This window comes from Triticum urartu, chromosome 4 (genome assembly GCF_003073215.2).
Source record: "Triticum urartu cultivar G1812 chromosome 4, Tu2.1, whole genome shotgun sequence".
Classification (NCBI taxonomy): domain Eukaryota; kingdom Viridiplantae; phylum Streptophyta; class Magnoliopsida; order Poales; family Poaceae; genus Triticum; species Triticum urartu.
Window position 1 is genome coordinate 322493111 of NC_053025.1, and position 19123 is coordinate 322512233.

Consider the following 19123-nt stretch of genomic DNA (forward strand, 5'->3'; position numbering starts at 1 on the left):
CGAGCTAGCTCAGCCGCCGCTGGTATGACAGGTCGTGGTGCCGTGGGTCAAGGCCAGGGGGTGAGGGCTGGAGAGCCAGTAGGAGCCCATGAGTCGCGATGCTCAGGTACCCCCCTTTTAACGTGCAAGCGCTTTGCATGAAAGCGGAGAAGTCCGCGATAAGCAGCAGGTGACAATTAAGCGCGAAAGAGCAAATTCATTTTAAGTAGACGCGAGAGAAGCAAACGCCGCTGGGCCAGGCCCGAGCAGCTCGGGGATGATGCAGCCCGAGGGGCGCCCATAACAAGGTAAGTAAAGAGCACAACCAAAACGGATACATGCCGCAGGGACGGACCCACGCGACCTGGGAATGATGCGGCCCTATGGGCGCTCCCAGCTAAAAATAGAACTTAGAGAAATGTCACCTGGTGCCGTTGAAGATGAAGTGATGTTGAAGAAGCAGGCGATGCGCGATGAAGACGTCGAACCTCACGAGCCCCCAGGCTCAGGAGCCTCGGGAGGCTCCGGGGGCACAGGTGGGTTTCCGAGGGCCATCTCCATCTCCGCCAGGACCGCACAATGCCTGACCTCCTGAGCCTCCAGAATGCTCCTCAGCAGGCGCTGATGAGTGGCGACCGCGTTCGGCAGGCCGAAAGGCATGCGAACGTAGCTGTGAGGTGGACCCTCGCAACGCCCCACACGCGAAGGCCAGAGGCGCTCCTGAGACGTGGCTCGGTAGAGCCCTGGCACGCCGATGTAGACGCACTGCCCACCATCCTCGCCTGGATGTGGGGCTACGGCAGGCAAGCGGTGGCTTCCGCGCATGACTTTCGACTCCTGTAGCTCCTGGGTGTTCCTTGCGATGAACTCCTATGGGTTTGGTCTTTCTTGCCTTGTACATTCCTGAGGGAAACGTGCCTGGAACCACCCCTCCAAGTGGTGCCCAAGCTCCTCCATCGCGACCTTGGCAAAGTCGGTGGCTCTCCAAGAAAGAGCCCCCGAGCCCTGCCTGAGGAGGGCGCCGGGCGTGCCTTCCTATGCGAGAGAGGGTGGCGCTCCCTGATTGGACGCAGATCCTGACACAACACCTCCGGTGGCGACTGCCTCCTTATGGCTTGGGCCAGGCGAAACCTTCTTCTTCTTAAGGGTCGCCTCTGGAAGTCTTCCGTTCCTGTGGTCCGGGTCTTCAATTGCTGCGGCTTGGAACGCGCGCTCAAGTGAACACACTGCGTCCCTTTCTTCACAGGGTACGGTGATGACTCCACTGCTTCCTGGCATCTTGAGGACATTGTATCCATGGTGAGTCACTGCCATGAATTTGGCCAGGGCTGGGTACCCAAGGATGGCGTTGTATGGCAGACAGATGTGGGCGACGTCGAAGGCGATGAGCTCGGTGCGGTAGTTGTTGCACTGCCCAAAGGTGACTGGAAGGCGAACCTGCCCTATTGGAACAGTGGAACCGTCAGTGACTCCTAAGAAGGGCTTGGTCGGCTGAAGCTGATCGTACGGCACTTGGAGATTGTTGAACGTCTCGACGGATAGGATGTTGAGTCCTGCTCCGCCGTCAATGAGGGTCCTGGTGACCTGCATGTTGCTGATGACTGGGGAGCAAAGCATCGGGAGGACTCCGACCGTTTCCGCGCACTTGAGCTGATCCGTTGAGCTGAACGTGATAGCGCACGCAGACCACCTGAGAGGGCGTGTGGCCTCAAGCTTGGGGAGGACTGCATTCACATCGCGAGCAAACTGCTTGAAGATGCGCTGTGAGGCTGGGCCCTGCGCTCCACCCAAGATGCAAGCGATTGCGCGCGGCTCCTGGAAGCCCCCAGCCTCCTCGTCTTGATGCTGGCCTTCATTCCTCCTTGGCGGTGGCGGCAGAGGAGGAAGGCCTGTGTTGCCACGCGGGCGATCCTCACGAGGCTGATCTCTCCAGGCTTCCTTGCGAGGCTGGTCCTGCCAGCGATCCTCGCGAGGTCGGTCACGCCACCCTTGGCGAGGGCCATGGGCTTCCCATCGTCCGCCACCTCTTCCTCCACCTCGGCCATAGCCCCTGTCGTTGCGCTCGGGGCGTCGGCCGATACGTCCGTCTCTCACGGCCCTGACCTCTTGACATTCGTTGGTGTTGTGGGTGTGGAGGTCGTGGTACACGCAGTACCGGCTGCCCTTGGATGACTCAGGCTAATCCCTGCCTCGCTTGGTGTCTGGTTCCGCTGCTAGCACGGCAGCCCCCTTGCGCTTCACGTCCTTGGCCTTGGGCTTCTTCTCTTCTGGGTCGGCTGCCGGGAGTTCGAGGAGGGAAAGGCGCCCTTCCTCAGCCCTGGCGCACTTGGTCGCCAAGTTGAACAGCTCCAGGGATGTGCATAGGTCTTCATGGATTGCTAGCTCCTCCTTCATCTTGATGCCGCGTACGCCATCGGAGAAGGCCGAGTTGATGGCTTCTTCAGTCACCTTGGGGATCTTGAGGCAAGCGTTGTTGAAGCGCTGGATGTATTTCTGCAGGGTTTCCCCTTGCTGCTGCTTGATGCGGCGCAGATCGCTCATGGCCGGTGGCCGGTCGCGAGTGCCCTAGAAGTTGGCGATGAAGCGAGTGTGCATCTCGTCCTCGGAGGAGATCGTGCCAGCAGCCAGGTTCAGGAGCCAGGTGCGGGCCCCATCCTTGAGCGCCATGGGAAACCAGTTCGCCATGACCCTTTCGTCTCCGTCGGCGGCTTCGATGCATAGCTCGTAGAGCTGTAGTAACTCCACGGGGTCCGCCGTGCCATCGTAGCGAGGGGGCAGGTCAGGCTTGAACTTGCCTGGCCATGCGACGCCACGTAGCTCGGGGGTGAGGGCACGGCAGCCTGCCGTGGCCACCGGCGCCTTTTGCTGGTGCTGGGATTGTTCCTGGGGATTACCACGCGCCGCCGCTTGGAGCAGCATGGGGTCTTGGCGTGGAGGTGCAGGGCGCGATCTTGGCACGCCGGCGCTGGGAGCGCGCGAGCACCTTCTTGGGGACGAGGGATCTCTTGGCAGCTCCTTTCTTGCTGCGCAGGCGCCGGACGCGGAGGGTCTCGCCCTGGGGCTGCGCGCCTTGGAGCCAGGGCGCCTTCTTGGGGAGGAGGTGGTGGAGGAACCAGCGAGAGGGACGGCAAGGGGGAGCCCCCTGCGGCGCTGACGAGCTCGGTGATGCGGGCGAGCCAATCCTCGTAGAGGTCGTCGACGGGGCGGTAGTGCAAGAGCTCTCTTGCCAGGAGCAGTGCAGCGTGCGCGTCCGTGGGGGCGCGACGGGCGTGGGACGACGAAGCGGCTGGAGTCAGCGACGGTGTGGCGGTGCGGCCCTCCCGCCGTACCGAAGGATGCTGGGACGAGGCCTACTGCTCGTTCCCCGCCGGGCCGGTGGCGGCGTTGGCGGCAGACGACGGGGAACTACGAGGGCGTCCGCCGACGGGCGTCGTCTGGGCGACGCGGGTGGCAAGAGCAGCTCGGCGCTCGGCGCGAGCCCGACGAGCGTCAGCCATGGACACGACGGAAGATCACACGCGAACAGCGGAAGAAAGATTCTGGCGCACCCCTACCTGGCGCGCCAAATGTCGGATTTCGGGTTTCGGCAGACCCTTGAGGTTCGAACACTGGGTGCGCGCGGAGATCTCTTCCCTACCGATCTATGTCCAATCTCCTCGCGTGATCTAAGCTGAAAACAATGAACAACACAAGGGACGCAAGGTTTATACTGGTTCGGGCCACCGTTGTGGTGTAATACCCTACTCCAGTGTGCGGTGTGGTGGATTGCCTCAGGGGCTGAGGATGAACAGTACAAGGGAAGAACAGCCTCGCGAGAGGTGTTCTTGAGCTGGTGCGATGTACTGCTTGGATGAGTTCAGTCGCCTCTCTCTCTTTGCTAGGGCTCTACCAGATTTCTATCTGTCTAGGTGTGTCTCTATTCCTCTCGATGTCTCCCTCTACTCTGTGGTGGCTAGCTCTATTTATAGAGGCCCTGGGCCTCTCGCCAAATAATGAGCGGGAAGGGCGCCAACAATTGGCCTTTTTGAAGGGGAACATCTAGTACAAGTTATCCTGACCAAAGGTGGTCTTCGGCTGCCAAAAGTACTGGTGATGACGCCGTCTTGGGCTCCACGGTGACCTCCGTCCTGCCGCTCAGCTGGTCTTGGTCTCGTTGCACCGGAATGGCAACCTTTGCCCGATGCCTTGGCATGTGCTTGCCCCCCTTGCACCAAAGGGGAAACAAGGACACTGCGCAGGCCGGCGCCCGCCTGGTCTCGATCGTCATGGCTCGCTTCACGGGCTCCTCGTGAGGTATCCCTGCCTTGATCTCTCCGCCTCCTCGTGAGCCTGCCTAATGAGGCTGCCTCTGAGGAAGCTTCCCGTCGTCCGCCCCACGAGGCTTGGACCCTCGCGAGGGTGTTGAGCTTGAGCTGATGAAGATGGGCTGTGCTGGGCCCCCACTTGAGCCACGCCGCAGGCCGCTGGAAGGCAAGTCTGGGGACCCCCGTTCCAGAACGCCGACAAAGTGCTAGTCTTCTGCAGATCTTTTCACCTGTCCAACCTCTACTTTGATCTACCTTCGAGTATTACCCTCTAGTATCTCGAGAATATGACAGAACTACATAACTTATGAGTTCTTCATCAACTATTATTTCTCGCTGATTCAAATTTTCCACAGGTTCTAAGTTGTTAGGCACTTGAGAACACCGATAACTGGTTCGAGTCTACACTTCCTTTTCCATTGATTTTTTAACCTTTCTTGTAACCTGACATACCTGAGTAGTGATAATTCCCTGCTTATGTAACACCTCGGTGTACAAACTCTGTCAGTAAGACCTTGTTACTATTGTTTATGACATTCCGGTAGCCACCGATGGACGAGAACTTTGCCTATTGGTCCGCCTCGTCTTAATGAGCAAGAAAATGGTTCTCTTCATCCCTCGCCCTTGGTACCAATGTTGTTGTCGGCATAACTGACATGCGATACTCTGACCTGCCTTGCTATCATGACCGTGCAAATTGATTAGCGCCTTCCTACTGTTAACCCACATGGTGGGCCCATAACCCATAGTTCCACAGGATCGAAACCTGACTCTCTTGTACATCCCAGTTTTCTAAAATTGTTTTCTCGCAATACTTATTCCCATTGCTCTGAACCCATTTCACCCTCTGTTTCAGGCAACGAACGATTGCCTACCCGCTTAAATCTTATTATTGCACCTTCTTACCTTGCTTTCAATGACTTTCTTGAATTCCAACTTGAGAGATGCCTCTATGCCACGTTCATTGAGATAGCCCCTAGGTACCTATCTTGTGTTGAGTTCCGTCCTTCCCGAGTCTTTCCCCCTTACTCCACCCTTTAAATCTCGGGACGAGATTTCTTGTGGTGGAGGACAATTGTGACGCCTGGATAATTAAGCTATAGTAATTCTCTGCTAATGATGCCATGTCATCACATTACTGTTGCTAATCCTCGCTTGATCCAAATCTTAGTTCAAACTCAAATTCAAATAAAGTCAAAAATTCAATTTTGTATAACATGAAAACTAAAATTTTCAAAGTGTGGAAAATAGTCCCTGGATATTTTTCATGTTGGAACCAACCTCTATTGGTTTCCCAAAGTGCCCCTGGAAATTATTTAGTGGCCTAGCAGCAATTTAATTTGTCCTTTTCAATTTCTAAAAAGGGTTAGAACACTCCTTTTTGCCTCAAACTTTTTGTGACTCCTACAAATAATGTGTTTGATTTATGTGACAAGTCTCATATCAAACAAAACTCATTTAGTCTTGCAATTAAATAGAAAACAGTAGCTAAAATCGAAAACAGTAAATAAAATATAAATAAAAAGAGAAGGGCCTATTCTACTTGCACTTTGGCCCAACTAGCCAAATGGCCGGCCCAGCCCACCTCCCTTCTCCTTCAACCTGCTACAGGGAGACAGGGGATCGTGGCGCCTATCCACCGGCCATGTCGTGCGTGGCGGCCATCCCCCGCCTTCCCGATGGCTACAAGGGCACCCAAGCCCCTCCTCTCTCCCCCGGTTGAACCCTGGCCGCAACTACTTCCCCCTCTCGCGCCGTTGCTCGCTCCCTCGCACACACCCGAAGCTACCGTCGTCGTGCCATCATCATCATCGCGGCCATCGTCGTCGCCTTCGCGCGGGAGGACGTCCAAGAGGACCGCGGCCATCGGCTTCGTCCGTATCGGGCATCATCTCAAGCCGACGTGGCTCGTGCGCTCGCCATCGCCGTCTTCGTCGTCGTGTACATCTCCGGCTGCCGACGTTGATTCCCACCGCTTCGGTCCACCCCCGGCTTCCTCGTCTGCGCACCCGAGCTCGCTGTGAGGTCCTCTTCCAAAACCCCCTCTCCCCCTTTCGATTTGGACGCCGTAGGCCACCGTCTCCGCCGTGCCTCGCTGTCGTGCGCCCGCGCGTGTTGAACCACAACCGCAACCGCCGCACGCCCACGACCACCCGATGTTGCTTGCTGCTGCTTTCGCTGGCACAGCCTCTTGCTACCACTGCTGCTGCATCCTCCACCTTTCTATGCTACATCCGCAGCTCGCCGCTCCGCCCGTGACCCCCCGTAGCCGCGCCGGTGTGCCCTGCCCGCCGCGCCAGGAGCTCCGCTATCGCACACGCCCGCATGTACGCGCGTCCGTCGCGCCTCGCGCACCAGCCTACTGCTGTTGCGAGCCGCTACTTCTGCTTCTTGTTGCTGCCGCTTCGCGCCACTGCCAGTTTCGTACCGCGTCTGCCCTTGCCGGCCACACCGTCGCCAGTCACCGCTGCCCTGTCACCCGCTGACTGCCACCCACGCTCGTGCCAACCCCGCGCCGCCTGCCTCCGCCGCACCCCGTGCCCATCTCATGTGCATGCTCTTGCTGCTCTGCTGAATGTGCTACTGAATGCTACTGTAGTTACTACTTGCTAGCTTTCCTATTTCCACAATGATTAACCCTCTTGACAGCCTCTGATCAGCGGTTAAACAACTACAAACAGGCCTAAAAATAATATGAGTAGAAAGTATACATGACAAACTCCATTTTATCCACCAAATCCTTGTGATGAAAAGATTAAATCCTACAAAAATCACAAAATGACATCTTATGTTAATAACTCCTAGCCTACTAACTTGTGTGTGTTGTGTGTGTCCGTCGTGCACGTGGCCGGAGTAGTGGCCGACCCTTGCTTAGATTAAGTACTACTTGGTGTTAATTAATTGCTAGAATAGTCTATGCACAGATGACATGCGGCCCCTTTTATTTAAAAGCCTAATTAATAGTTTGTGCCAATGACAAGTAGGGCCCAACGCAATGTTCATTGGTTGCTAGTAAAGGTGTTGACTGAGTCAACCCAGCTCCTTGACCCCACATGTCATTGAGTGTGACTAGCCCCCTGCTGAGTCAAAAAAACATTTCACACTTTATAATTCGAATTAAATAAATTAAAAAATCCTTTAAACTTTAGAAAGTCATATAAAATAATCCGTAGCTCGGATGAAAATGTTTTCTACATGGAAGTTGCTCAGAAAAATGCAAAGAATCCGAATGCGGGATCCGTTCATCTGTCACATGCCCTAGGATTCTGAACATGGAACTTTCCCCTCTCTTTCATCTGCCCGAAGAATGTCTAACACCAGGAAAACCCCTTTGGATGTTTTCCCTCTCCGTCTTCAACGTGTAGTACCGCGTTAGTTCACCTCTAGCACCGTGTATTGCCATGTCATGCCTTGTGATGCCTTGTTTGCTCTTTATTTAATCTTTCTTCCCCCTCTTCTCTCCGGTAGACCCCGAGACTGATGCTCCCCCTGTGATCGACTAAATCGACGACGACACTTCTTCCTTTTCAGCAGAGCTTCTAGGCAAGCAAACCCCCATTGAGCATTCCGGTATCGCCCATTTCTTTCCTTCTCATGCTTGCAATAGAACTGCTACTGCTTTCTGTATGATCCTACTCTGATGCATAGCTTGTTTTTGTTACCTTCCTGCTTATCCTAAACTGCTTAGTATAGGTTGGTTAGTGATCCATCAATGACCCCCACCTTGTCATTGTTGCCCCGCTTTATGTTCGATGTCTTGACCAACGTGATCGACGTCCAGGCCCCGACACCGCACATCACCCCCCTAGTTGTACGACTCTGCATAGTTACTCCTGATGAGATCTCTGTAGTGTAGCTATTCGGTTGTCGTCATCGAGGGTGATTTCCTCCTTAACCACTTCTGATATGACTCTGTCGTGCAACTCCTCAAGTGTGAACCTCGAGGGTGGTTCCTCTTATGTTCACCTTGATTATTACATCGAGTGGAATCCACTGAGGGTGGTTCCTCAGGGTTTCCCTTGGTGTTAGACACACAGTTACTATGGTTACTATGACTTTACACTGAACCATGTTACTAAACACGGGTCGGCCCTGAGGGGTACCCGCGCGAGCTTAATTGCGAGTGATGTGGAGTCGGGTTGACCCGGAAGGTGCCCGCGACATACTTACGAGGCATGGCCGGGCATTCTTAGCCCTTGCCGCAAGTACTCGAGACGGGGCAACGGGGTCACATCTTTCATGAGTCTCTGCTCGTGACCGCACTACCAACACACTAACGGTTTGGATATTTGATCCGAGGGGCCTCTGGCCTGGTAGCACTAACCATCACATGGGCATAGTATGGGTGTTCTGTCGTATACATCAGCTGAAGCTTAATAGATGCCAGCGATTGTGCGGCGCACGCCGTGTAGGACTGCGTAAGCTCCTGTCTTGTTTAACGAGGTAGCTAGGTCTGCTCACCGGCCGTGTACGCAACGTGTAGGAGTTCCTGGGGAGATGGCCCATGACCCCTGGGGGCATAGGCTTAGTCCAGCATGCTGACCTCTCTATTAAGCCTAGGTCGGGTTGCGGCGTATTGTTTGGCCGAGGCCGGGCATGACCCAGGAAAGTGTGTCCGGCCGGAGTTAATCGAGCGTGGTGGGTAAGTTGGTGCACCCCTGCAGGGAAGAAAACATCTATGGATAGCCTGTCCTACGATAACGGACACTTGGAGTTGTATCTCGGTCGATACAACTAGAACTGGATACTTGAGATGAGAAATGGATAGTATGGCTCTGGGATTGCTTTCTCACAGAGAGTCGAGAAGGGATCTCTGGCCGAGGTTGATGACACTACTACTACTTTACTTTATGCTACTCTACTCCCTCCTATTGCTACAAGATGGTGGTTTCCAAAAGATGCTACTCTTCGATAGGACTAGCTTCTCCCCTCTATTCTAGCTTTTCTGCAGTCCAGTCCACATATATAGCCTTCCTTTGATAATGTTGCATATGTAGTGTAGATCCTTGCTTGCGAGTACTTTGTATGAGTACTCACGGTTGCTTTGCTTCCTCTTTTCCCCTTCTTTATTCTTTCCGGTTGTTGCGATCAGATGGTGGATCCCAGGAGCCAGATGCCACCCAGTCGACTACTACTACACCGAGCGTGTCTACTACTACGTGGAGACCGCCGATGACCAGGAGTAGTTAGGAGGCTCCCAGGCAGGAGGCCTTGCCTTTTCGATCGATGTTGCTTTTGTGCTAGTCTTGTTAAGGCAGACTTGTCTAATCTATGTCTGTACTCAGATATTGATGCTTCCGCTGACTCTTGTTTATTCGAGCTGATGTATTCGAGTCCTCGAGGCCCATGGCTTGTAATATAAATCTTGTATTATTTTTATTTGTGTTGAGAGTTGTGTTGGGATATATTTCCGTGAGTCCTTGATCTTGATCGTACACATTTGCGTGTATGATTAGTGTACGGTCAAATCAGGGGCGTCACAATATCACATGTTTCAAGTGCAAGACCTTAGGTCACTATACCAATATGTGTCCGAAAAAGAAGCCGGAGAAGAAGCCAAGAACCCAAAGAGAAGACACCATCTCCAAGAAGCCCAAAGACTTATCGGAATTTATTTGTTTTCGTGGCAAGGAAGACGGACATTATGCTACTAAATGTCCCGACAAGATGAAAGCTGGAGCTGAGTAGTTGGAATTTTGATATTGGTAGTAATTGTAGTAGGAAGAAAATTTATTTTCATGAGTACAATGAGTTGAATTATGTGATGGATGTCTCAGAGATTGTAATGAATTCATGAATCAATATAGTTAATGTGTTATGATTTCATATGTTGTATGAGTTTTTATTCTATGAACAAAGATTTCGGACCAGATTCGAGGATATGAGAAATATGGTTTATGGATGACTGTGAATTTCGTTTTAAGGGTGGTAGTATCCTATGAGAACACTTGAAAAAAAGTATTCCACAGAGTGTAGTTCTAAGTTTTGTTGGTTACCCCAAGGCTATGAAGGAAATGGAGTACTATTGGATTTAAAGGAGGTGGAACAATATAACTCAAAATGATGAGTTAAAGTTGTACTAGTGTTGAAAAGTGGGCCATAACCCACATGCCCAGGAATTAATAAGGATAGGTACCCACTGGAATAAGAAATTTTGGAAAGACTACGATTTGATCAACAAACCTTTCTTAGGAGGTTATGAAAACCCTGAAAGTTGTGAAGAACGATAGATGTTTTGTTCAGCTTGCAGAATTAATGGATATATCCAAGCTCGGTTTGTCGACAAGAGAAATTCTGTAATGCTTGAGAGAATGCCCGAGTGTTATAAATGCGAGATTCGCTAAACCTTATATAGAGTAATGATCTGGGTGTGGAATGGATTGATCACCATACCGACTTACTCGTATCATTCACTCTTGCTATTTGGAATGATAAATCTAGAGTGACTTACCCATAGTAGAGAGACGACGATGTGAACATAGGTTATATGGTGAGATTCAGCCTAGACCCATTTTCCTGTAGGAGAAACCAATAATGATTGACCACCATGAGATTTTGGCAGTTGTTTAGTATTGGCAATAGATCTATCAGCTAAGGAGAACCAGTCTCGGAAGAGCCTCACCAAGATGAAAGGACACGAGTTTGAGGAAAAGGATATGCCCCTACCGTAAGTGCCTTAGTGAAGGAGTTATTCCATAGAATATGAGAAGAAAGACATAAGTGTTGATGGAACCGTAACCATGCTTCTAAGTGCGGTAGCAGCCCAGACCGTTGCAACGATCAATGAAACTTTCAAGAATACTCCAAGGCCCTAACCTCTTCTTGCTAGACTCTTTGAATCACGAGGACAACATTCATTTTAAGTGTGCTAGTTTGTAACGTCCCAAAATTCTAAATTTTGGAGTGTTATATTAAATAAATAGTTTTGATTGGTTGTTTGTTTGTTGTGTGGTTGATTGTGTGAAATTGAGTGGAATTTGGAACCTTTTGAAAGTTGAATGACAGGGAATGAAATGATTTTTCCAAACTTTCGACCTTGCATTTTGATCTCAAAGAATTCAAATTCAATTCAAACACAAAACCCTACAGTGAAGATGGCATGACTTCTTCCATTTGAAATGAAAAGGGTTTTTTAAATGATTTGAATTCCATTTGAAAATATTTAAAATTCAGAAACTTTAAGCAACTCAGTGAGTTCCATGAGAGAAGATAAAATGACTTCTTCATATTTGAAGAAAGAGAGTTGGAAGTTTCAAAGAATCACTGGGAAAGTCATTTTGAAGTTATTTGAATTTCCAAAATTCAAATTCTCTGAAAGTTATTCAAATGATAGAATTTAATATGCCACTTCATATAATCAGAGGCATTTGAAATATTTTGGCCATGAGGAAAAATAGGAAAGTTTTGGAAGTGGTTTGAAATTCAAATTCCAAACCATTTAGGAGTTATTGGGCTTTTATTCCAATTATTTTTCTCCTCAAAATAAATAAATGGAAATAAGGGCAAAATGATTCCCTTCAATGGAAAATTAGGAGAAAATAAATTGGAAATCATTTTGGTATTTTGAAAAATAATTTTTATTGTGTTTTATTGCAACACTAGCATTGTTTGACTTTCTTGAATTTTTGTGGATTTTATTTGTCTCTGAAAATATGTTCATGTTTTAGGATTTATTTTTCTAAACATTTTGATATATTATATGTCTCTTTATAATTTTTATTTATTCACTTTTTGTATTAGTTTTATTCTCTATTTATAAAAAAACTAGCCGAAGCCACCGAGGCCCCACCTCTCCTTCTCTCTCTCTCTCTTCCCCTCGAACCATCTACACGTTAGGCTGGCCTAGCAACCTCCCCTCATCTGAACCGTTATCGCCTCACGCGCCTGATCTCTTTGTCTCTCCCTCGAAGTCACTACACGCGGGACCCGCTCGTCATCTCCCTACCCTCTCCCTTTCGTGTTGTTCACGAACTATGCCTCAAATTGAATCCCGCATGTTTGATCCGATCCTTGACCCTTGCACATGCCCTCCTTCCTATAAATAATGCTCTCTCTCTCCTCTGCCAATTTTTGCAAAACCGCCAGCTCCCATACCCTAGAGCGCCCGATCGATCTCGCATGAGTTCTCGCCCGAAAGATTCTGTCGCTGGTCGGTTTGGTCGACGCCGAAGGTTCCCCGAGTCCCTCCTCTTCTCTATTGGCTCTGCCTCGACGCAGCGCATCTCCCTGAGCTTTTCTCTCTCGTAGAAGCGCAAGGGACCAAGCTCCCCATATCTTCCGAAGTTCGCTGGAGACGTCGCAGCTCCACCGTCTCGCCCCGCGCCATTTCGACACCAAAAGCGAACTCTGTCACCACCATCGGCTTTGCTAACTCATGCCGCTTCTCTCTGACCTTGCACCCACCCCAGAGGACCACCGGAGAAGGTGCCACGACCACGCCCGAGCCGCCACGACCTCCTTCTCCGGCGACGTTGACGCCTACCAGCGCGGTAAGCCGTCGCTCCCCCTCGTCCGTCCGATCTGAAATGAATCGCTGAGATTAGATCTAGGTCCAGTTTTTTTGAACCGTTATCTTCTATATTGCGGTCGTTCGTTCAATTAGCCAGGCAGCGAACACTCATCGGCCAGTCGCAGCACGACACGTCGCGCTAGGTTATTTTTCCTTCAACCGCTACTGCCGAAACCGCTAAGCAGCGGCCACCCACCACAAGAGACAGCCGCAGCCACTCAGAGGTCGCCACCTGACAACACTGCCACGGTTGATCGGCCCGTAGCTCTTTTGTTTTTTTCAGTTTCTGTTTTAAAAACAGAAATAGTTCTGTTTTTAGATTGCTTGTAAATTTTATGTTTTAAATCCAAATTGAGTGATTCTTTTTTTATTAGACTCAAAATTTCTTGAAGTTTACGCTAATGCATTTGTATTTCAAAATTGAATAGTTTAAATTTGAGTTATTTCAAATATGCTTCAAAGAAGGTTTTGGATCTAGTTTGAATTCTATAATGGATTTTTGATTGATTCCTTTTGGTGTTGTTTTGTTATTGTTTTGTCTATCCATTAGCAAATACCGATTTATTTTTAGTTTATTTTAAATTAGGTTTATTGCAAAAACAGTACTGTTTTGCTTATGTAGCTGTTTCAGTCATATAATTAGTGTTTTTTTGAGTTAATTCTTTTTGTAACTTTTTACATGTTGTTATATATTTTTGTTAGACATCAGTAGATGAATTTTTATAATTAATTATTAGTATTTAGCTATTGTTTTTGTTTTTGGTTGCATAGCTCATAGTTTTAGTTAATAGAAATAGTTTTATTCTTTTTAAAGTAATTATTTTTGCCTCTTTATTGTAGTTAGTTTTTGTTTTTGTCAAAAAGGAACAATTCCGTTTTATAGTTATTTAGTATTATATTAAGGTATTGTTTTGGTTGATATTGTGGTTTAGTGTTAACTATATAGTTATAATAGATGTTAAATTAGCTCTTTTTGTTAGTTAATTATTTATTAAATTACTTTCTGTTGTTTTATTAGTATTATAATTTCTTTGCTGTAGAAAAGTTATTAGAGTAATTTAGTGCTATTATGATAAAATTTGTGTGAGTTGGTCTCAACTAGTTTTCCTTGAAGTTTTCTTTTGAGGTTTTCCTTTGATTTTCATTTGTTTTTATTTGAACATTATTGTTTATTTATTGCTTTTGATGGTTACTTTGGTTAATAGAATCGATTGCTAGAATTGTTGCTTATGTGAATACAATGTTTGACTATATAGATTTGTCGGTGGGAAACGACACCTATGGGGTCACTGGGATCCCTTCTACGGTTGGCGGGCGTGGGGTTGTGCGAAGAGCGGGTCTGGCGGTCAGCACACAAATTGTTTACCCAGGTTCGGGCCGTGGAGACATATAAAACCCTAGTCTTGCTTGTATGCGTATTGAGGTGTTCTTGTGTTCTTGAACTAGCTGCGGTGTCCAAAAGATCTGAATCCCCCTCCAGTACGCCTCGGGCCTCCTTTTATAGACAAAAGGGGTTGCCATAGTGGCACACAGGAGGTGGAAAGGTGTACAGGGGCTGAGTCTATTCCCTGGCACCGTCGGACAAATGCATTTAATGCGCTACACGTGACCCTCCCGCTTTATTGGGGACGACAAGGAAGCTCGTCCCAGCTATCGTCGCCTCGCCTGGATCCAACGCACGTCCAAGCTGACGAGGCATTGTAGCGTCACGTTGGCCGGTCGCTGGGCTGGCGCGGTGGTGGAGCCTTCACGAAGATCTACATGCCACCACGCAGGTGCTTGTTGAGTTGGTGTAGAGGCGCGCGCTGCCACGCAGATGCCTGTTCAGTTGGTCGAGCTGGCAGCTATATGGGAGTTGCTGTGGAGTCTTTGGCAGACGCGGGCCTGGATGCGGCCCCGCAGGCATCCTCGGCAAGTGTCGGATCACGGGTTCCGGCAAAACCCTTAAGGTTCGAACACTGTGGTGCGCGCGAAAATTTCCTCCCTACCGATCCACGTCCTAACTCAGCTAAGATCTTACGAACTAACTCGACAAACTCGCAACACAAAGGACACAAGATTTATACTAGTTCGGGCCACCATTGTGGTGTAATACCCTACTCCAGTGTGGTGGTGGTGGATTGCCTCTTGGGTTGAGGATGAACAGTACAAGGGGAAGAACATCCTCCTGAGGAGAGGTGTTCTTGTGGTCGGTGAACATGTGGTTGTTCTGGTCTCTCTCTATCTCTGACCCCCCTAGCTATGGTGGTGGCTAGTCCTATTTATAGAGGCCCTGGTCCCCTCCCCAAATATTGAGCGGGAAGGGATCCAACAATGGCCAATTTGAAAGGGGACAACTAGTACAACTTATCTTGACAAAAGTGGTCTTGGCCTGCAAAAGGCTCTGGTGGTGACGCCGCCTTGGGCTCCATGGTGACATCCGTCTTGCCGTCCTGCTGGTCTTGGTCTCGTTGCACCGATATGGAAACCTTTGCTTGATGCCTCAGTACCCCGTGCCTGCACTTGCCCCATTAGCACCAAAGGGGAAAGAAGGACACTGCGCGCGCTGGCGCCCGCCTAGCGCCCGCCTGGTCTCGATCATCATGGCTCACGTCACATGAACCTCGCGGGGTTTGCCTTGCCTTGATCTCTCCGCCCCTCGCGAGCCCGCGTTGTGAGGCCGATCCTGAGGAGGTCTTGCATCGTCTGCCTCGCGAGGCATGGCCCCTCGCGAAGTTCTTGAATGCCTTGTTGATGAAGATGGGCGTCCATGCCTGCTAGCAAAGCCACGCCGTGGGCTGCAGGCAGGCAAGTCTAGGGACACCTGTTCCCAGAATGCCGACAGTAGCCCCCGGGCCCAAGGCGCGCTTGAGCTTGGCTTCGAAGTGAAGCCAAAGGCCAAGTGCGGGGCGTCACGGGCCCTAATAGCCTGCGGTCTTGGTCGATGCGTGGCGGTTGATTGGACGTGGGCACCTCCGCTTGCCCATGCTGCCTTGATACTCGCCTGGCTAGACGGCCACCGCGGTCTACATGGTTATTCTTCCATCGCTTGTGCCATTCTCCTCCAATTCCTCTACTTCCCCCCCGGACTCTGCTCCTCTTTCCAATCTGACCTTAGCTCTGCTCTCCCCATCGCCATGGCGCCGACGCAAGCAGATAAGGGGAAGAAGCCTCTGTCTTCGGCTAGTGCGCCCCTGTCCACCGAGCCCGCAGTTGGCCGATCGCTGGTGCTCAACGATGAGGCTATGGGCAAGGTGCGTCCCATGCTCACCTCCAGCTTCAATGAGTGGGGAAAGACGGTGGCTTGGCCTGCATCTCGCGCTCGCATTGACCGGGCGGCCACTAAGGTCCGCTTCTTCATCGACGCCCTTTGGGCCGGCTTGGTCCCTCCTTTCTGCGCCTTCTTCAACGCTGTGCTTGCGCATTATCAGATCCATATGCTGCACCTTGATCCACAATTTGTGACCCTTCTTGCCTTCTTCGCCTTTGTTTGCAAGGCCATGGTAGGCATTGCTCCTTCCATGGCTCTTCTTCACCACTTCTTCTCATTGCACCTGATTGATCCTCGGCAGAGCTCCGGGTGCCTGAGCTTTCAGGCCATGGTGGCGACGGCCGGCGACAGGATCGACTTCGAACTTCCACCATCCACGAGCGAGTTTCGGACACGGTGGGTGTTTTTTGATGCCGGACTGCTCAGCCCCCTGCTCCCATCTCCGTTAGGGTCCGCCATTCCTAACTCCGCTTGGTGCCACCGGAGGCTCGCCGATCCGCGTCTTGCCCCTATCTGGCTCCGGTTGAGGTGGCTCAAAGACCATGGCGTGACTGCGCCTATGGTGGTGAAGGACTTCGTCCGGCGCCGAATCGCTCCACTTCAGCGCCACTGCTGGGCGATGTGGGGCTTGCTCAGCAGCCTGGACCACATGAGACTTCAGGAGTCAGGGCTCTCCCTTGAGGCACGGCGAATGGTGCTTGAGGTCCTGACGGGCGTCCCATTGCCAGACGACTTGCCGAGGAGGAGTTGCCTTTTGTACCGCTGCTTGAACAACATACATTCATGGAGCGGATGCCCTCCTTCGACGAGTGGGGGCTGCACCCAGTTGGCCTCATGGGGCCCCGTGAGAACCCCATCGTTGTGGTCCCCCTCCTTGACGCCGGCGTCGAGCTCGCCCCAAGTATGGATGCAGGGGGTGAGCACCGCTGGGGGCGATAGTGAAGGTGCCGAGATGCTGATGCCGCCCAAGGCTCCCGAGGCGTCGACCTCGGGGACTCGTGACTCTTGACATGGGGCGGCAGTTGAAGGGGCGACGCAGCCCGAATCTCCCGAGGCCGGGACTCCTGAGGCCTTGTCAAGTCACTGTGAGGCAGAGCCGGATAGCTCCCATCAGCTTGGCATTTTTGAGGCTGCCCCTCCGAGCACTTCTCTAGTTGCGCCTCGTGTCGGCCGCCATGTCTAGCACTTCGGCTGGCTTTGCATGGACTTTGAAGAACTCCACAAGAGGATGGGGTCCCCGAGCTGCGGCAGCGGCACCTTTGGGCAGTTAAAACGGAGGAAGTACATCGCGGTTGACGAGTAAGTACCTCATCTTGGTGATCTTTTGTGTGTTGCTTTCCTTCCTAACGATTGTCTCCTCAGGACCCCTTATGCCAAGGCCGCGAAATCTCCTGAGAAGTAGCTCCCTTTGGCTCCGTTTCCCCCGCCAAACTTGAGCGCTGCAGGCTCGTGCGCTGCCCACGGCGTGGGGTCAACCGTGGGAGTCGGCCCGTCATCAAGGTGTCTTGAGCTTGCGCCTTCGCCGTCTTTTCTTCGCGGCCTTGCTCGGAGCACATCAAGCGTGCCAAGGGTTCCTCCCTTGGTCGTGGACGGTGGCTGGTTGTCTTCGATCCTGGGGTCTTCTTCAAGCAGCGGGCGTTCACTCGTTCGGGCCCCTCATGAGGCCCGCCCCACTAATGGGTGGATGACAGCCTCCAGCCCCTGCCGAGAGGGGCCGAGCCACTTCAGGCCCCATCCGTGGTCCCTGCGGTGGAGGATGAGGGCAACAGCATGCTCGGGTCAGTGCGAGAAAGGAGCATCGTTCGCCACAAGCTCTTCCAGGAGGCGATGGGCGTGATGAACCGGCTTGGTGAAGAGCTCGTGGATGTGAACGCATGCCTCGTCGCCGAGGGTCTTCGACCGGTGGAGGAGCGGCATAAGCTGAAGGTGGTCATCAACCTCGGGCGCCACCAGCGCTAGCTCGATAATGCGAAGGCCGAGGCTTCCCTCGCAGCCTCCCGTGAGGCCTGCTCCCGAGCTCTGGAGGAGGCTCGGGAAGCTGACCGCCGTCGCGAGGCCCCGGAGAAGTGCGCGTGGGATCTCCAAGCCTGGAGTGCTGTCTTGGATCAGCAGGTGGAGGAGCGCAGCGCTGCCCTTGCGGCGTTGAGGGGGACGCCCACCGAGGAGGAAGAGATCCGGAAGTGCGAGGAGGTGCTGGCGCCGAAAGTCATGGAGCACAGCCTTGAAATCGAATGGCTAGAGATGAGGGAGCTCCGGGTTGCTCAGGCAGAGGATGATGTCAGCGTGCGCGAGGCCAGGGCCTAGGAGGAGGTTGACTGCCGGGTGGCCCTTGCTCGCACGTATCTCGACAGCAGGTAGGACCTGAAACTGAAGCTCGTGGAAGCGGGGGCCGCTCATAGGACTGCTTCCCTCAAGTCCAGGTTGATCGAGGTGGAGCGGCGCGAGGAGGCCGCCGCAACCACCCTAGCCTCGCCGCAGGCTGAGCTGGCTTCCGCCCGCGCCGAGCTGCTCTCTCTTCGGCAGCGAGTCACCGACACCGAGTCTGTCGCGCGGCAGAACAAGGACGAAGTGCTTCAGCGGCGGACGTTGAAGCGCGTGCACGCCCCCATGCTCGAGGACCTCAGGAATATGGCCAACACCGCCCTGGGCCAATCTGCAATGAGAATGCTCCTAATCCCCATGCGAATGACTACGCCAGCCACCTCCGCTTCTTCGCCGACGTCGTGACACGCCTGTAGAACCGTTCCGAGAGGGCTTGCCAACTGGTTGAAGAGAGGAGTCGCAGCCTGCTCGGGTGCGCATTCTCCCGTGTCTTCATCCATCTCCAGAATGCCGATCCCAACTTTGATTTTGACGCCGCCATTGCTCCCGTACCTGAAGCCATCCGGGGCGACCTGGCACGATGGGTTGAAGACAACGTGGATGTGCTGGTCAGGGCCTTCACTTCTGACGACGACAGGGTGGTAGTTGCAGCGGACGAAGGCGTCGTGGTCGATGATGGCGATGGCGGCGCCGAGGGAGGTGATGGTAATGCAAAAGATGAAGGCAGCGATGCCAGTGGCGCATCCGAGGGTGATCCTG

At 52.0% G+C, this 19123-nt stretch overlaps 1 protein-coding gene across 3 annotated transcripts; it reads left to right on the top strand.

Annotated features, from left to right (window-relative positions):
* The first annotated feature begins 5923 nt into the window (after nucleotides 1–5923).
* LOC125553824 lies at nucleotides 5924–9660 on the top strand. 3 transcript variants are annotated; one of them, XR_007304220.1, is made up of 3 exons: nucleotides 5924–6308; nucleotides 7752–7853; nucleotides 9376–9660. XR_007304220.1 is itself a non-coding variant. In XM_048717513.1 (2 exons), exons 1-2 carry the CDS (start codon nucleotides 5963–5965, stop codon nucleotides 9467–9469), a joined length of 435 nt encoding a protein of 144 aa, XP_048573470.1. In that variant the 5' UTR covers nucleotides 5924–5962; the 3' UTR covers nucleotides 9470–9660. The 3 variants fall into 3 exon arrangements, 1 of the variants encoding a protein (XP_048573470.1); XR_007304219.1 differs by lacking the exon at nucleotides 7752–7853; XM_048717513.1 differs by lacking the exon at nucleotides 7752–7853 and having other exon boundaries at nucleotides 5924–6303.
* Nucleotides 9661–19123: the final 9463 nt, after the last annotated feature.